The following is a 16,546-nucleotide window of genomic DNA, read 5'->3' on the forward strand; positions in this document are numbered from 1 at the left end:
ATGGACTTTACAAGGTATCAAAAGCAATCCATAGGGATGCTGACCTATGTTGACTCCAGTGCTTCCCACAGTTGTGTCAAGTTGGCTGGATGTCCTTTGGGTGGTGGACCACTCTTGATACACACGGGAAACGGTTGAGCGTGAAAAACCAAGCAGCGGTGCATTTTTTGGACACAAACCGGTGTGCCTGGAACCTACTACGACACGTTATTCAAATGCACTTACATTTTTTGTCTTGCCCATTCACCCTATGAATGACAAACCTACACAATCCATGTTTCAATTGTCCCGAGGCTTAAAACATCTTCTTTAACTTGTCTCTTCCCCTGATTGAAGTGGATTTAACAAGCGCCGTCAAAAAGGGATTATAGCTTTCACCTGGATTCACCTGGTCAGTCATGGAAAGAGCAGGAGCCGTTAATGTTTTGTACATTCAGTGTAGTCTACTTACTAATGTTTTGTAGTGTGCAATGAAACCCCTAGTGGTAAAATGGTGAATATCCTGTATGTTGAGAATGTTTCAGATGTGCAAAAAGCTTCAGGAAGTGAATGCAAAACCTATTTGTCAGTCAGTTAGTAATTTACATTTGACCCATATTGTTAACATGTGTTTATTCACACAAATGCAAACACATACATACATACATACATACATACATACATACATACATACATACATACATACATACATACATACATACATACATACATGAAAGCAAGCAAGGCATTGTTTTAAATGCCATATGAAGAGTACAAAGCATTCTTGAAACACATCCGGCTTATCATGCATTATCACCATCATTGTTATGGCTAGACTCAATCAAGGACATGCTATTAAACAAGAAACCCTTGATATAGCTGAAGGCTGGAGACTAAAATGTAAGGGATATGGTGTCAAGGACATGTGTGCATGCGTGCATTAGTGGAGGCTCCTCAGAGGAGGAAGCGGAGGACCATCCTCCTCAGTGAATTTCATTAAAAAAATGTGAAACATTAAAGTTACCCTTTTTAGATAGAACTATAATAAATATATTCAAATGTCACCAAATAATTGATTAAAACACACTGTTTTACAATTAAGGTCTACAGTAGCCTCTGCAGCACTCTGTAGGGTAGCACCATGGTGTTGCCGGAGGACAGCTAGCTTCTGTCCTCCTCTGGGTACATTGACTTTAATACAAAACCTAATTATGACAACTTCCGGAAGACGTCCCCAACCTATCAGAGCTCTTGCAGCATGAACTGACATGTTGTCCACTCAATCAAAATATCAGAGAATGAATCTAGTACTGAAGCATACGCCACAGCTAGCTAGCACTGCAGTGCATAAAATGTGATGAGTAGTTGACTCAAAGAGAGAGAAAGACAATAGTTGAACAATTTGAACAAATATATATTTTCCAAAATTAAGGAGAAGCAAGAGAGATAGAGAGAGAAAGCTAGATGTATTTTTTTTTCACTTTCACTTAGCTAGCAAATGCAGCTAGCTAGTTAAGACTACTCAAACACCCTGCTCAAACAAAGGGATGCTATGTACGCTAGCTGGCTTTGGCTATCCAACACTGGAACTCTTTCAAGTCAAGGTCAACTTTTGGTTTTATACAGGTATTGCCACAGGGGCCCGCCGGTGTAACTGCTAAACTGCTTTCTGACTGTACACTGTCCTGTGTAATTGGTGCGGGTTTACTAATACATTAGTGCTAGTAGTCTAGTTTACTATGACATGACAATGATGTAGGCTGTGTGTCGCCGTTAGCAGTCATGATATGAAGGTTTGGCTTGGAAAGTGTTTTTTCCCCTGGTCACAGAAGTCCACAAGCGAACGGAAAAGGTGAGAGGAGGAGAGCGCGTAGATAGTTGCGAGAAGGAATTGTATATACAACGAGCAAAGTCATCATGCTGTTGTGTGGCTGCTATGAACTGTTTGCATGTGATCAGGGCTGTGTTCATTTAGCCGATTCTGTTGAAAAACATTTCTTAAACGGAACAAACGGGGATAAACATACCTGAATTTGTTCAATAGAAACTGTCATTTACAACTCTCGGACTAATGATTACACCCTAGATCAGCTAGATGCAGGCAAGGGTGTGCAAGGCGGTATTGAATTTGTCACTGTCTGTCACTTTGATTACTCCAAATTCTCTCGATCTGTGCACCTACGTTGTAAAATAGCCTAGGTTGAAGCAACCTCATGATGGGTACAGGGGAAAAATGTAGTATCATCTAGTAGCCTAAACCTATCGATGTAACATTGATCTGGGTGAATAGAATATGAATGACAGTCATCCAATATGCCATAATAGAAATAAGGCCATGCTCATAAAATAAAAAGCATCCTCCCTCATGTTAAACGGCATCGACCGCTACTGACGTGCATGTGTGTGTGTGTGTGTGTACGTGTATTCATGACACAAAACCATACGGAAGTGTATCAACTAACATCACTCCTTTCCCATTTCGACATGCCTTTTACATTATGTACCAGTCCCATTCTACAGCGTTGACTGAAGAAAGATGAAATACATCCAAATACATCTGATTTCTTTCTTTCTCCTTTCCTCCCCAGCGGAGAGAGTGGAGCGGGTAAGACAGAGAGCACCAAGCTGATCCTGAGGTTCCTGTCGGCTATGAGTGAGCACTCCCTGGAGCTCTCCTCAACAGGCAGGACGTCTCACGTGGAGGAGGACCTCCTGGAGAGCAGGTATGTGTTTACATAGCTAAGGACGGGTGAAGAGCAGAATCAAAAAACCTCTGAGTAACCTCTAAACACTTGCTTTTGAGAAGGAAAAGGCCTTATCATTTCTATTCAGTGAGTCAATCATCGTTGTCGTAACGCAAACCCCCGAAAAGTCCCAATGGGCCAGTCTGGTCTCAAGTAAGGTAGATCTTTTTTGGGCCAGGGTAGGCTTTTTGGGGGACAGGTCTCAGAGGTGGAAACACAAAAGTTTGTGTCTTTAGGCCAAACACTGGGGTAAAGTTGTATGGTGTAAGCAAGCCATAAGTAAAAAGGTGTTAGTACTCATTTTAGGTGTTGGTACTTATTTACATTTTACAGTATTTGTATTTTATTAGGGATCCCCATTACTTCCTGCCAAGGCAGCTCTTCCTGCTCTTCCTGGTGTCCAAACACATTAAGACACTTATATTACATATAAAACGGTACTTCGTATAACACTGTCACACCACCACATATCCACAACACAAAATGTATGTTACCACTAAACAACAATATTACAACATACGTGTGTGTAGAGTGGGTGTGCTAGAGCCCTTGTGCGTCTGTACCTGTGTGTCTCTTCACAGTCCCCGCTGTTCCATGAGGTGTATTTTTATCTGTTTTTTAAAATCTGATTCCACTGCTTGCATCAGTTACCTGATGTGGAATAGAGTTCCGTGTAGTACTGTGCGCCTCCCATAGTCTGTTCTGAACTTGGAGATTGTGAAGAAACCTCTAGTGGCATGTCTTGTGGGGTGTGCATGGGTGTCTGAGCTGTGTGCTAGTAGTTTAAACAGAAAGCTCAGTGCAGTCAGCTTGTCAACCAACACCTCTTACAATAACAAGTAGTGATGAATTTAAATCTCTCCTCCACTTTGAGCCATGAGAGCTTGACATGCATATCATTGATGTTAGCTCTGTGTACATTTAAGGGCCAGGCGCGCTGACCTGTTCTGAGCCAAATGCCCCGCTTTTGGAACCTGACCAGTCATGTGTGTGTGTGTGACAAAACTAGGGCCTGTAGGACCTGCCTGGTTGATAGTGTTAAGAAGGCAGGGCTTTATTATGGACAGACTTCTCCCCATCTTAGCTACTGTTGCGTCAACATGTTTTTATCATGACAGTGTACAATCCAGGGTTACTCCAAGCAGTTTAGTCACCTCAACTTGCTCAATTTCTACATTATTCATTACCAGAAATAGCTGAGGTTTAGGGTTTACTGAATCATTTGTCCCAAAAACATTTCTTTTTGTTTTTGACATATTTAGGGCTAACTTATTCCATGCCACACATTCTGAAACTAACTGCAGCTCTTTGTTAAGTGTTGCAGTGATTTCCCTCGATGTAGTAGCTGACGTGTATAGTGTTGTCATCAGCATACGTAGACCCTAACACCCTCTGTGTTCTGTTAGACAGGTAACTCTTCATCCACATTATAGCAGGGGGTGTAAAGCCACAACACCCTCTGTGTTCTGTTAGACAGGTAACTCTTCATCCACATTATAGCAGGGGGTGTAAAGCCATAACACCTTCTGTGTTCTGTTAGACAGGTAACTCTTTATCCACATTATAGCAGGGGGTGTAAAGCCACAACACCCTCTGTGTTCTGTTAGACAAGTAACTCTTCATCCACATTATAGCAGGGGGTGTAAAGCCACAACACCCTCTGTGTTCTGTTAGACAGGTAACTCTTCATCCACATTATAGCAGGGGGTGTAAAGCCATAACACCTTCTGTGTTCTGTTAGACAGGTAACTCTTTATCCACATTATAGCAGGGGGTGTAAAGCCATAACACATACGTTTTTCCAGCAGCAGACTATGATCGATAATGTCAAAAGCCGCAGTGAAGTCGAACAAAACAGCCCCCACAACCTTTTATCATCAATTTCTCTCAGCTAATAATCAGTTATTTATCTAAGTGGTGTGCACGTTGAATGTCCTTCCCTATAAGCGTGCTAAAAGTCTGTTGTCAATTTGTTTACTGTGAAATAGCATTGTATCTGGTCAAACACCATTTTCTCCAGAAGTTTACTCAGGGTTGGTAACAGGCTGATTGGTTGGCTATTTGATCCAGTAAAGGGGGCTTTACTGTTCTTGGGTAGCGGAATTACTTTTACAGAGTGGCAAGTAGCCTAGTGGTTAAGAGGTTGGGCCAGTAACTGAAAGATTGCTTGTTTGAATCTTCGAGCTGACTAGGTGAAAAATCTGTTAATGTGCCCTTGAGCAAAGCACTTAACCCTATCCAGTCGCTCTGGAGAAGAGTGTCTGCTAAATGACTAAAATGCAAATGTAAAATGCTTCCCTCCAGGCCTGAGGGCACACACTTTCTAGTAGGCTTAAATTGAAGATATGGTAAGTAGGAGTGGCAATATCGTCCGCTATTTTCCTCAGTAATTTTCCACCCAAGTTGTCAGAACCCGATGGCTTGTCATTGTGGATTAGACAACAATGATTTGTTCACTTCTTCCACACTCACTTTACAGAATTCAAAATTACAATACTTGTCTTTCGTAATTTGATCAGTTATACTTGGATGTGTAGTGTCAACGTTATTTGCTGGCATGTCATGGCTAAGTTAGCTAATCTTGCTAATAAAAAATCATTAAAGTAATTGGCAATATCAGTGGGTTTTGTGATGAATCTGATTCAATGAATGATGGAGCTGAGTTTGCCCTTTTGCCCATAATTTCATTTAAGGTGCTCCAAAGCTTTTTAATATCATTCCTTATGTAATTTATCTTTGTTTCATAGTGTAGTTTCTTCTTCTTATTATTCAATTTAGTCACATGATTTCTCAATAGCAGTAGGTTTGCCAATCGGTTGTGCTGCCAGACTTATTTGCCATTCCTTTTGCCTCATCCCTCTCAACCATGCCATTTTTCAATTCCTCATCACTCCACCGGGATTTACCAGTTTGTACAGTCATTTTCTTAATGGGTGCATGCTTATTAAGTAACTGGGATAAGCAATTTCATAAATGTATCAAGTGCAGTGTCTGGTTGCTCCTCATTACACACCACAGACCAACAAATATTCTTTAAATCAACAACATAGGAATCACTACAAAATGTATTGTATGACCTCTTATACACTATATTAGGCCCAGCCTTTGGAACGTTGGTTTTCCTAGATATGGCTATTATATTGTGATCACTACATTCGATGGATGTGGATACTGCTTTAAAGCAAATGTCTGCAGTACAATATTCTATTGGCTCTATATGAATTATTGGACAGCACCTGCCTACTTAATGTACAGATTGTAAACCATTTTCAGTAGTTTTAACTTTTTGGAAAGAAAGAAGTTTTCAAACCTTATCTAGTTGCAGGTGCATGGAGGATATAAAAAAAACAATATTTGAAAAAGAAACTCCAGCTCGCTGCCAATATTCTTACTTCAACCATTTAGTGGACTTTCTCTATCTCTCTCTCTCTCTCTTTCTCTCTCTCTACTCCTTTAGCCCAATCATGGAAGCCTTCGGCAACGCCAAGACCGTCTACAACAACAACTCTAGCCGCTTTGGGAAGTTTGTTCAACTGCACTTCTGTCAGAAGGGCAACATCCAAGGCGGTAAAATCGTGGACTGTATCCTTTCCTACGCTATTAACAACCATAGTGTGGACAGAATGATGTTTTCTACATGTCCTGTTCAAGTTCCTATAGGAAATGCTCCAAACTGCTGCCAAGCACTCTTCAGTGAAGGGTTTGGGTGATGATTTATTAGCGTGCTTTATTAGTGTGCAGTGTGCTGTTCTAGTAACAAACGTATGACAATCTCTGTTCTGGTGAGTTAGAGAAGGGGACAATCAATGACTAGGTGTAGAGATAGAAAACTCTGCTTTCTCTCTGTCTCTCTGGAACTATTTTCCCTCCTATTTTTTCATCCACTTTGAGGTGTCACTCTCCCTCTCTCTTTTCTCTCTCCCCTCTCTTTCTCTCATCTGTCTGTATATTTCTCTCTCCTTTGTCTTACCCTCTTCTTTCTCTTTCTAAAAGTCTATGCCAGATAATTGTCATATATGAATCTCAATGTGGAGCATCCGACTTTCTCAAGGTAATATATTCCTTAACTGCCACCTCTCTATGCAAAGACCTCCTAGAGAAGGTAAATATTATATCTGTCTCTCTCTCTCTCTCTCTCTCTCTCTCAATCTCTCTTTCCCCATTATCCCATTATCCCCTCTCCCTCTGCCTCTGGCAGTCGGTCGGTCTCTCTCTCTCCCTTTGTCTCTGTCTCTCTCTCTCTCCAATGTCATTGTGTTGCTATGTGTCCTGTCGGAGGTGTGCAGTGATGGTTGTGTCCTCTGCCCTATCAGAATCGAGTTGTTAGGCAGAATCCAGGGGAAAGGAACTATCACATCTTCTATGCACTTCTGGCTGGAACCAATGCAGAACAGAGGGGTGAGTGACAATATGATACATGGGTCAAACCAAAACATAACAGAAGGGTGTAGCTATCTCGTAGTTTATTTTCTACATGGGGCAAAAAGGCCCCCAAAGTAAGATCCAAGCCCACTTTAGCATCAAAACTGAACATTGAAACCAATAATAGCCGAACTTTATAAGATCTGGTGGCCTGCCTAAATCGAATAAAATGTTATTTGTCACATGCTTTGTAAACAACAGGTGTAGACTAACAGTTAAATACTTACTTATGGGTATTTTCCCAACAATGCAGAGTTAAATATTATTAAATTCCATTAAAAAAATATATATATTGACACGAGGAATAAATACACAGTGAATAACAATACCAAGTAAAAAAATAACATGGTTATATAAGGGGTGTGTGTGTGTGTGTGTGTGTGTGTGTGTGTGTGTGTGTGTGTGTGTGTGTGTGTGTGTGTCTGTGTGTGTGTGTGTGTGTGTGTGTGTGTGTGTGTGTGTGTGTGTGTGTGTGTGTGTGTGTGTGTGTGTGTGTGTGTGTGTGTGTGTGTGTAGTCAGTGCAAGAGAGTTAGTGCAAAAAAGGGTCAATGCAGGTTAGTCCGGGTAGCCATTTGATTAGCTTAGCAGTCTTATGGCTTGGAAGTAGAAGCTGTGCACGGTCCTGTCGGTTCCAGACTTGGTGCACTGGTACTGCTTGCCGTGCGGTAGCAGAGAGAACAGTCTATGGTTTGGGGGGCTGGAGTCCTGGATGGCAAGGAGCTCTGTACTCACCACCCTCTGTAGCGCCTTGCGGTCGGGTACTTTGCAGTTGTCGTACCAAACGATGATGCAGCCAATATGCGCTCAATGGGGCAGCTGTAGAACCGTTTGAGGATCTGAGGGCCCATGCAAAATCTTTTCAGCGTCCTGAGGGGGAAGAGGCGCTATAGTGCCCTCTTCACAACTGCGTGGGTGTGTGTGGACCATGTTAATTCCTTAGTGATGTGGACACCGAGGAACTTGAAGCTATCGATCCTGCTCCACTACAGCCCCATGTGGATGGGGGCGTGCTCGCCCCTCCGTTTCCTGTAGTCCACGATCAGCTCCTTAGTCTTGCTGATGTTGAGGGAAAGGTTGTTGTTCTGGCACCACACTACCAGGTCTCTGACCTCCTCCCTATAGGATGCCTTATCGTTGTCAATGATCAGTCCTACCACCATCGTGTTGACAGCAAACTTGACGATGGTGTTGGAGCCGTGCGCAGCCATGCAGTCCTGGGTGAACAGGGAGTCCAGGAGGGGACTAAGCACACACCTCTGATGGGGCCCCCATGTTGATGGTCAGCTTGACGAATATGTTGTTGCCTAGCCTCACTACCTGGAGGCGGCCATCAGGAAGTCCAGGATCCAGTTGCAGAGGGAGGTGTTTAGTCCCAGGGTCCTGAGCTTGGTGTTGAGCTTGGAGGGGACTATGGTGTTGAATTCTTATCTGTAGTCAATGAACAGCATTCTTACATAGGTAATTATTTTGTCCAGGTGGGTGAGGGCAGTGTGGAGTGCAATAGATATTGTGTCATCTGTGGATCTGTTTAGGCATTATGCGAATTGGATTGGGTCCAGGGTGTCTGGGATGATGGTGTGCATGTGAACCATGATCAGCCTTTCAAAGCATGTCATGCAATATATGTAGATATAATGTGTTTCTCCTACAGTGGTTCTTCCTTTAAAAATGTTGAGCTTATGCTGCGACCATTTGTGGTAGATGGTGGCATTCTGTCATTGCACCACACTATCACAAGGGGGAGGTAGAACGCTAATCTATCGGTAGTCTAAACTGCGGCAATTAATGGAGGCGTTTTCAGTCTGAGAGTCTCTCCTCTGGCACTAGAGTCCTGCATCAGGCAACAACAAAAAAACTGTTGATGGTCTTGGAATTAAGAGAGAACTTGGGTAAATACAATGGGGAAATTTCACTTGACATGTGGACTGACGATTATTGTAAAATAGGCATGGTGGGCTTTTGGTTTCTCTCCCTTTTGGTTTCTCTCTAAAAAAAACTGAAATAAATAATTCTAAATAACAAACTGGCTTTATTTACGAATTAGTAAGAATGTCTCACCCCATGTTCAAGAATGGCCCTTTTCCCTTTATTCAGATTACAATCGCTCACTTTCGGTTATTTGAAACGAAGCCATAGAAAGTTGGTTGCAATTTCAGTCGAAAATAAAAAGTAAGGAACTTGTCTGTCGGCCCTGCATTAAAGACCAAAATTGGTTAAAGAAAATTGGGATAAATAAAAATATATACCAGTTTCATTTAAGGATCAAAAAATTGACAGCTGTGCCATATAGACGGCAAAATAGTTGGGAAGCGATTTTTGATGTACCAATTCCATGGCACGTGGTTTATGAATTGACACGCAATTTTCCATTCCTCCTGAAAGCCCTAATATTAAAAACAGCCTAATGCATTCTCTCTGTCCCCCACACGCACTTTAAACATTTGGATAATAAAGCATTTAAAGGCTGACATTGGTGGATTTTAATACTTCTGACAGACAAAATTCTAACTCCACCCATAACTTTTGGACTTTTAAACATTCCCAGAAGGCATGGATTATTATAACCGACTGCAGGCCTAAAACCTATGGGGGGAAAACAACGTTTCCATGATGGGCTATTAGCAGGACAATAGACTCTTCAACCTTTCCAAAATGATAGCTCGGCTAGGTGTGAACAAAAATCCCCACAACTTGTAATGTATTAAGTACTCTAAAGTTTTACATTTCAAACTACAAACATCATGCAACTGCAAAAAGTCAGGTAAAGCATATACTGATCAGTATTTCTTCATCAACATCTTTATGCTTTCATTAATAAAATAAGGATAAAAATACTCTTTCAAAATGCAGATGTTTATTTCAACTATCAGCAGGGCAATAGACTCTTCCCGAGTTTAGGGACTTTAAGTATATTAATGGATCCATAACGAATTACTATGGAAAAAATATCATTGAATGAAATAGCATGGGGACTGGTCTTGTTAAATCAATCATGGACCTATTTATATAATGAATATGAATTCGGAGGGCAGAAAGTATTAAATATTAAAGCATTGAGACCTCTCACTAAAGTCGTCAGTCATACATACTTAAATCCAAACTGGTTTTGCAGCACGCCAGGTTCTTTGTTTGTCAGATGAATCATTGGGTCGAAACTACAGAACAGTACAAAACAAGAGAACATATATGGTTAATGTTCTGAAAAAAATATATATATAAAATGTCTTACAGAGCCTTTCTATAAGTCCACTCAAGTTTCTTCAACTGTCTTCTGACTGTGATTAGAGCGATGTTGATGTTGTGCGGTGATGCCAGCAGATTCCAGATTGCCTTTGCCGAGATTGCTCATCATCTTTAACCATCATCGATGGCTTGAATAGTTTCACTGGAAATGGAATACATATATAGATGCTGTGTTTTTGGTTGATGGCCAATATTAACAACAGTCAAATGCATTTGTGAATTCAATCCCTTTATTGTTTAATTATTTAAGGATCCTCTCTCTTCTCTGTGCTAGAGTTATTTTAAGAATAAAGTCGGCTAATGAAGGCCTACTTTACAGTATTGTAGCCTACAGTACCTGTTCATTTTCCTGGGTTTTCGCGTTCGGCGTAACACAGGCAAATACCACTGTCCGTGACCATAATCCCCAAGTCTAACAGTATTTTACTGACATGTTTACTTATTCAAGACTCCTTTCTCTTCTCTGTGCTGGAGTTCTTTTAAGAATGCTTACTGGAACACCCAAAGTCATCCAGTTGTTATAATAGGATTTGAAGCAAAAGCCTACCAGCGTGTGGTCAACTATTTCAGCACCGCTTCACGCTGCTCTGAGACAAGCATGGGGTTAAGTTGGCGCTGGAGAAGAAGGCTGACGTTTTATGTGTTCCTATCCAATTATGTTTTGTTTGTTTGTTTCTTTGTGTTGTTTTTAACTTATTTTGTACATAATGTTTCTGCTACCGTCTCTTATGACCGAAGATATCTTCTGGACATCAGAACTGTGATTATTCACCACGGACTGGGAGAATCCTTTTTTTCCTTTCATGAGTCCGATGAACCCGACGTGAATGACATACTGCTTTCCCGGGAACAGATCCAGATCCCCGTCATTTGTGTGAAGAGAAGGCCGAGAAAAAGGGGCCAGAGGGCGAGCTGCCTTCTGAGAATTAGTAGGCGATTGAATAAACCCCCACTGCCTTCCATTCTGCTAGCAAACGTGCAATCTTTGGAAAATAAATTAGATGACCTACGCGGAAGATTAAACTACCAACGGGACATTCAAAACTGTAATATCGTATGGTTCACGGAGTCATGGCTGAATGACAACATTATCAACATACAGCTGGTTGGCTATACGCTGTTTCAACAGGATAGAACAGCAGTGTTTGGTAAGACAAGGGGCAGCGGACAAAGTATTTTTGTAAATAACAGCTGGTGCACGATATCTAAGGAAGTCTCGAGGGTTTGCTCGCCTGAGGTAGAGTACCTCATGATAAGCTGTAGACCACATTATCTACCTAGAGAGATTTCATCTGTATTTTTCGTAGCAGTCTACATACCACCACAGACTTAGGCTGGCACTAAGACTGCACTCAATGAGCTGCATTCCACCATAAACAAACAGGAAAACGCTCACCCAAAGGCAGCGCTCCTAGTAGGACTTTAATACAGGGAAACTTAAATCTGTTTGCAAAATTTCTATCAGCATGTTAAAAAACTCTGGACCACCTATACTCCACACACAGAGACGCATACAAAGCTCTCCCTCACCCTCCATTTGGCAAATCTGACCATAATTATATCCTCCTGATTCCTGCTTACAAGCAAAAATTAAAGCAGGAAGCACCAGTGACTAGATCAATAAAAAAGTGTTCAGATGAAGCAGATGCTAAGCTACAGGACTGTTTTGCTAGCACAGACTGGAATATGTTCTGGGATTCTTCCGAAGGCATTGAGGAGTACACCACATCAGTCATTGGCTTCATCAATAAGTGCATTGATGACATCGTTCCCACAGTGACCGTACGTACATACCCCAACCAGAATCCATGGATTAGAGGCAGCATCCGCACTGAGCTAAAGGCTAGAGCTGCCGCTTTCAAGGAGCGGGACTCTAACCCGGAAGCTTATAAGAAATCCCGCTATGCCCTCCGACGAACCATCAAACAGGCGAGCGTCAATACAGGACTAAGATCGAATCATGCTACACTGGCTCTGATGCTCATTGGAGGTGGCAGGGCTTGCAAAGACAGACTACAAAGGGAAGCACAGCCGAGAGCTGCCCAGTGACACAAACATACCAGACGAGCTAAACTACTTCCATGCTTGCTTCGAGGCAATTAACACTGAAACATGCATGAGAGCACCATCTGTTCCGGAAGACTGTGTGATCACGCTCTCCGCAGCTGATGTGAGTACCTTTAACTTCTCTAGGATAGGGGGCAGCATTTTCACGTTTGGATGAAAAGCATACCCAAATTCAACTGCCAGCTACTCATCCCCAGAAGATAATATATGCATATTGTTAGTAGATTTGGATAGAAAACACTCTGAAGTTTCTAAAACTGTTTGAATCATGTATGTGAGTATAACAGAACTTATTTAGCAGGCGAAACCCAGAGGACAAACCATTCAGATTTCTTTTTTTCTTTTCAATGGATTTTCATTGGGAATACAGATTTCTAATTGACCTTCTTGCAGTTCCTATTGCTTCCACTGGATGTCAACAGTCTCTAGACATTAGTTGAGTGTTTTTCCTTTGTGTAATGAAGAAGTACGGCCATTTTGAATCAGGGTCACTTGAAGTGTCCTGTTGGATAGAGGCGCGTGACCAGAAAGCATGCTACAGATTGTTTTAATCCTGTATTGAACACAGATCATCCCGTCTTCAATTGTATCGATTATTTACATTAAAAAATACCTAAAGTTGTATTACAAAAGTAGTTTGAAATGTTTTGGCAAAGTTTACAGCTGACTTTTGAGATATTTTGTAGTCATGTTTCACGAGTTGGAACCGGTGTTTTTCTGGATCAAACGCGACAAGTAAATGGACATTTTGGATATATATCGACGGAATTAATCAAACAAAAGGACCATTTGTGATGTTTATGGGACATATTGGAGTGCCAACAACAGAAGCTCGTCAAAGGTAAGGCATAAATTATATTTTTATTTCTGTGTTGTGTCGCGCCTGCAGGGTTGAAATATGCTTATCCAACTTTGTTTACAATGGTGCTAACTCAGATAATAGCATTGTTTGCTTTTGCTGAAAAGCCTATTTCAATTCTGACATGTTGGCTGGATTCACAACCAGTGTAGCTTTAATTTGGTATATTTCATGTGTGATTTAATGAAAGTTAGACTTTTATAGTATTTTATTTGAATTTGGCGCGCTGCATTTTCTCTGGCTTTTGACCAAGTGAGACAGTGACCTTAACTCAGATTTTTGGATATAAATATGAACTTTACCGAACAAAACATACATGTATTGTGTAACATGAAGTCCTATGAGTGTAATCTGATGAAGATCATCAAAGGTTAGTGATTAATTTTAACTCTATTTCTGCTTTTTGTTACTCCTCTCTTTGGCTGGAAAAATGGCTGTGTTTTTATGTACTGAGCTAACATAATCGCAAAGTGTGCTTTCGCCGTAAATCCTTTTTGAAATCAGACACTTTGGCTGGATTAACGAGAAGTTTATCTTTAAAATGGTGTATAATACTTGTATGTTTGAGGAATTTTAATTATGAGATTTCTTTTATTTCTTTTTTTGGCGCACTGCAATTTCACTGGCTGTTGGTTAGGTGGGATGCTACACTCCCACATATCCCAGAGAAGTTAAAAGGGTAAACATTCACAAGGCTGCAGGGTAAGATGGATTACCAGGACATGTACTGTGAGCATGCGCTGACCAACTGGCAAGTGTCTTCACTGACATTTTCAACCTCTCCCTGACCGAGTCTGTAATACCAACATGTTTTAAGCACACCACCATAGTGCCTGTGCCCAAGAACACTAAGGTAACCTGCTTAAATGACTACCGACCCGTAGCACTCACGTCTGTAGCCATGAAGTGCTTTGAAAGGCTGGTCATGGCTCACATCAACACCATTATCCCAGAAACCCTAGACCCACTACAATTTGCACACAGCCCCAACAAATCCACAAATGATGCAATCTCTATTGCACTCCACACTGCACTCCCTTGCCCTTTCCCACCTGGACAAAAGGAACACCTATGTGAGAATGCTATTCATTGACTACAGCTCAGCGTTCAACACCATAGTGCCCTCAAAGCTCATCAAAAAGCTAAGGACCCTGGGACTAAACACCTCCCTCTGCAAGTAGATCCTGGACTTACTGACGGGCCGCCCCCAGGTGGTAAGGGTAGGTAACAACACATATGCGACGTTGATCCTCAACACAGGGGCCCCTCAGGGGTGCGTTCTCAGTCCCCTCCTGTACTCCCTGTTCACTCATGACTGCACGGCCAGGCACGACTCCAACACCATCATTCAATTTGCCGATGACACAACAGCGGTAGGCCTGATCACCGACAATGACGAGACAGCCTATAGGGAGGAGGTCAGAAACCGGGCCGTGTGGTGCCAGGACAACAACCTCTCCCTCAACGTGATCAAGACAAAGGAGATGATTGTGGACTACAGGAAACAGAGGACCAAGCACGCCCCCATTCTCATCGACGGGGCTGTAGTGGAGCAGGTTGAGAGCTTCATGTTCCTCGGTGTCCACATCACCAACAAACTAACATGGTCCAAGCACACCAAGACAGTCGTAAAGAGGGCACGACAAAACCTTTTCCCCCTCAGGAGACTGAAAAGATTTGGCATAGGTCCTCAGATCCTCAAAAGGCTCTACAGCTGCACCATCGAGAGCATCCTGGTTGCATCACTGCCTGGTATGGCAACTGCTCGGCCTCCGGCCGCAAAGCACTACAGAGGGTAGTGCGTAAGGCCCAATACATCACTGGGGCCAAGCTTCTTGCCATCCAGGACCTCTATACCAGGCGGCGTCAGAGGAAGGCCCTAAAAATTGTTAAAGACTCCAGCCACCGTAGTCATAGACTGTTCCCTCTCCTACCGCATGGCAAGCGGTACCGGACCACCAAGTCTAGGTCCAAGAGGATTCTAAACAGCTTCTTCCCCCAAGCCATAAGACTCCTGAACATCTAATCAAATGGCTGCCCAGACTATTTGCATTGCCCCCCCCCCCCCCTCTTTACACCACGGCTACGCTCTGTTGTTGTCAACTATGCATAGTCACTTCAATAACTCTACCTACATGTACATACTACCTAAACTAACCGGTGCCCCCGCACATTGACTCTGTACCGGTACCAACCTGTATATAGTCTCGCTATTGTTGTTTTACTGCTGCTCTTTAATTACTTTTTACTTTTATCTCTTATTCTTGTCCATATGTTTTGATACTGCGTTGTTGGTTGGGGGCTCGTTAGTAAGCATTTCACTGTAAGGTTGTACCTGTTGTATTCAGCGCATGTGACTAGTAAAAGGTGATTTGATTTGATGCACCAGATACTCAACTAGTCTAAAGAAGGCCAGTTTAATTGCTTCTTTAATCAGAACAACAGTTTTCAGCTATTTTAACATAATTGCGAAAGGGTTTTCTAAGGATCAATTAGCCTTTTGAAATGATAAACTTGGATTAGCTAACACAACATGCCATTGGAACACAGGAGTGATGGTTGCTGATAATGGGCCTCTGTACGCCTATCTAGATAGACGTTTCCAGCTGCAATAGTCATTTACAACTTTAACAATGTCTACACTGTATTTCTGATCAATTTTATGTTATTTTAACAGACTTTTGAACGGTAGCGTATGTACATAATGTATTTCTGCAGATTTGTGTGAATTTTTGTGCGTTTTTGTGTGGCTTTGCCATGTTTACTATGTACTGTAGGCTATGTTTACTTGTCAGACTGCATAGTAGCCTAATAACATATGCATTTTGAAAAGAATTACTACGGTATATTCTATGTTTTTGGTTGTTGGCCAATATTAAAAACAGTCAAATGCATTTGTGAATTCAATCACTTTATTGTTGAATCATTTAAGGCTCCTTTCTCTTCTCTGTGCTGGAGTTCTTTTCGGAATGAAGTCGGCTAATGAAGGCAACAAATGGTTGCTTACTGGAACACCCAAAGTGTGGTCAACTATTTCAGCACCGCTTCGTGCTGTTAGGATTTGTTTTTATTATTTTGCTCTTCACTCGCAGTCACTTAGTAGCCTACGTCCGACCGGTCACATTGTTCAGTGCCAACTTTTGAAAGCCAGTCACTGCTTCCCCCCCACCCCCCCAAGTTAACAAAGCGTATTCTCCTATTTTCTTCTCGCTAAATAAAAGGTACTGTAGT

General features: G+C 41.9%; 1 protein-coding gene across 1 annotated transcript in view; it reads left to right on the forward strand.

The window, feature by feature from the left end:
• Positions 1-16,546, forward strand: part of myo10 (myosin X) — a 262,974-nt gene that overhangs the window by 168,165 nt on the left and 78,263 nt on the right. The window contains exons 5-8 of the mRNA XM_055867578.1: positions 2,568-2,702; positions 6,181-6,305; positions 6,812-6,825; positions 7,037-7,121. Coding sequence (XP_055723553.1) covers positions 2,568-2,702; positions 6,181-6,305; positions 6,812-6,825; positions 7,037-7,121 — 359 coding nt within the window. The remainder of the gene's footprint in view (positions 1-2,567; positions 2,703-6,180; positions 6,306-6,811; positions 6,826-7,036; positions 7,122-16,546) is intronic.

The sequence above is a fragment of the Salvelinus fontinalis genome, chromosome 17 (genome assembly GCF_029448725.1).
Source record: "Salvelinus fontinalis isolate EN_2023a chromosome 17, ASM2944872v1, whole genome shotgun sequence".
In the NCBI taxonomy this organism is placed as follows: Eukaryota; Metazoa; Chordata; class Actinopteri; order Salmoniformes; family Salmonidae; genus Salvelinus; species Salvelinus fontinalis.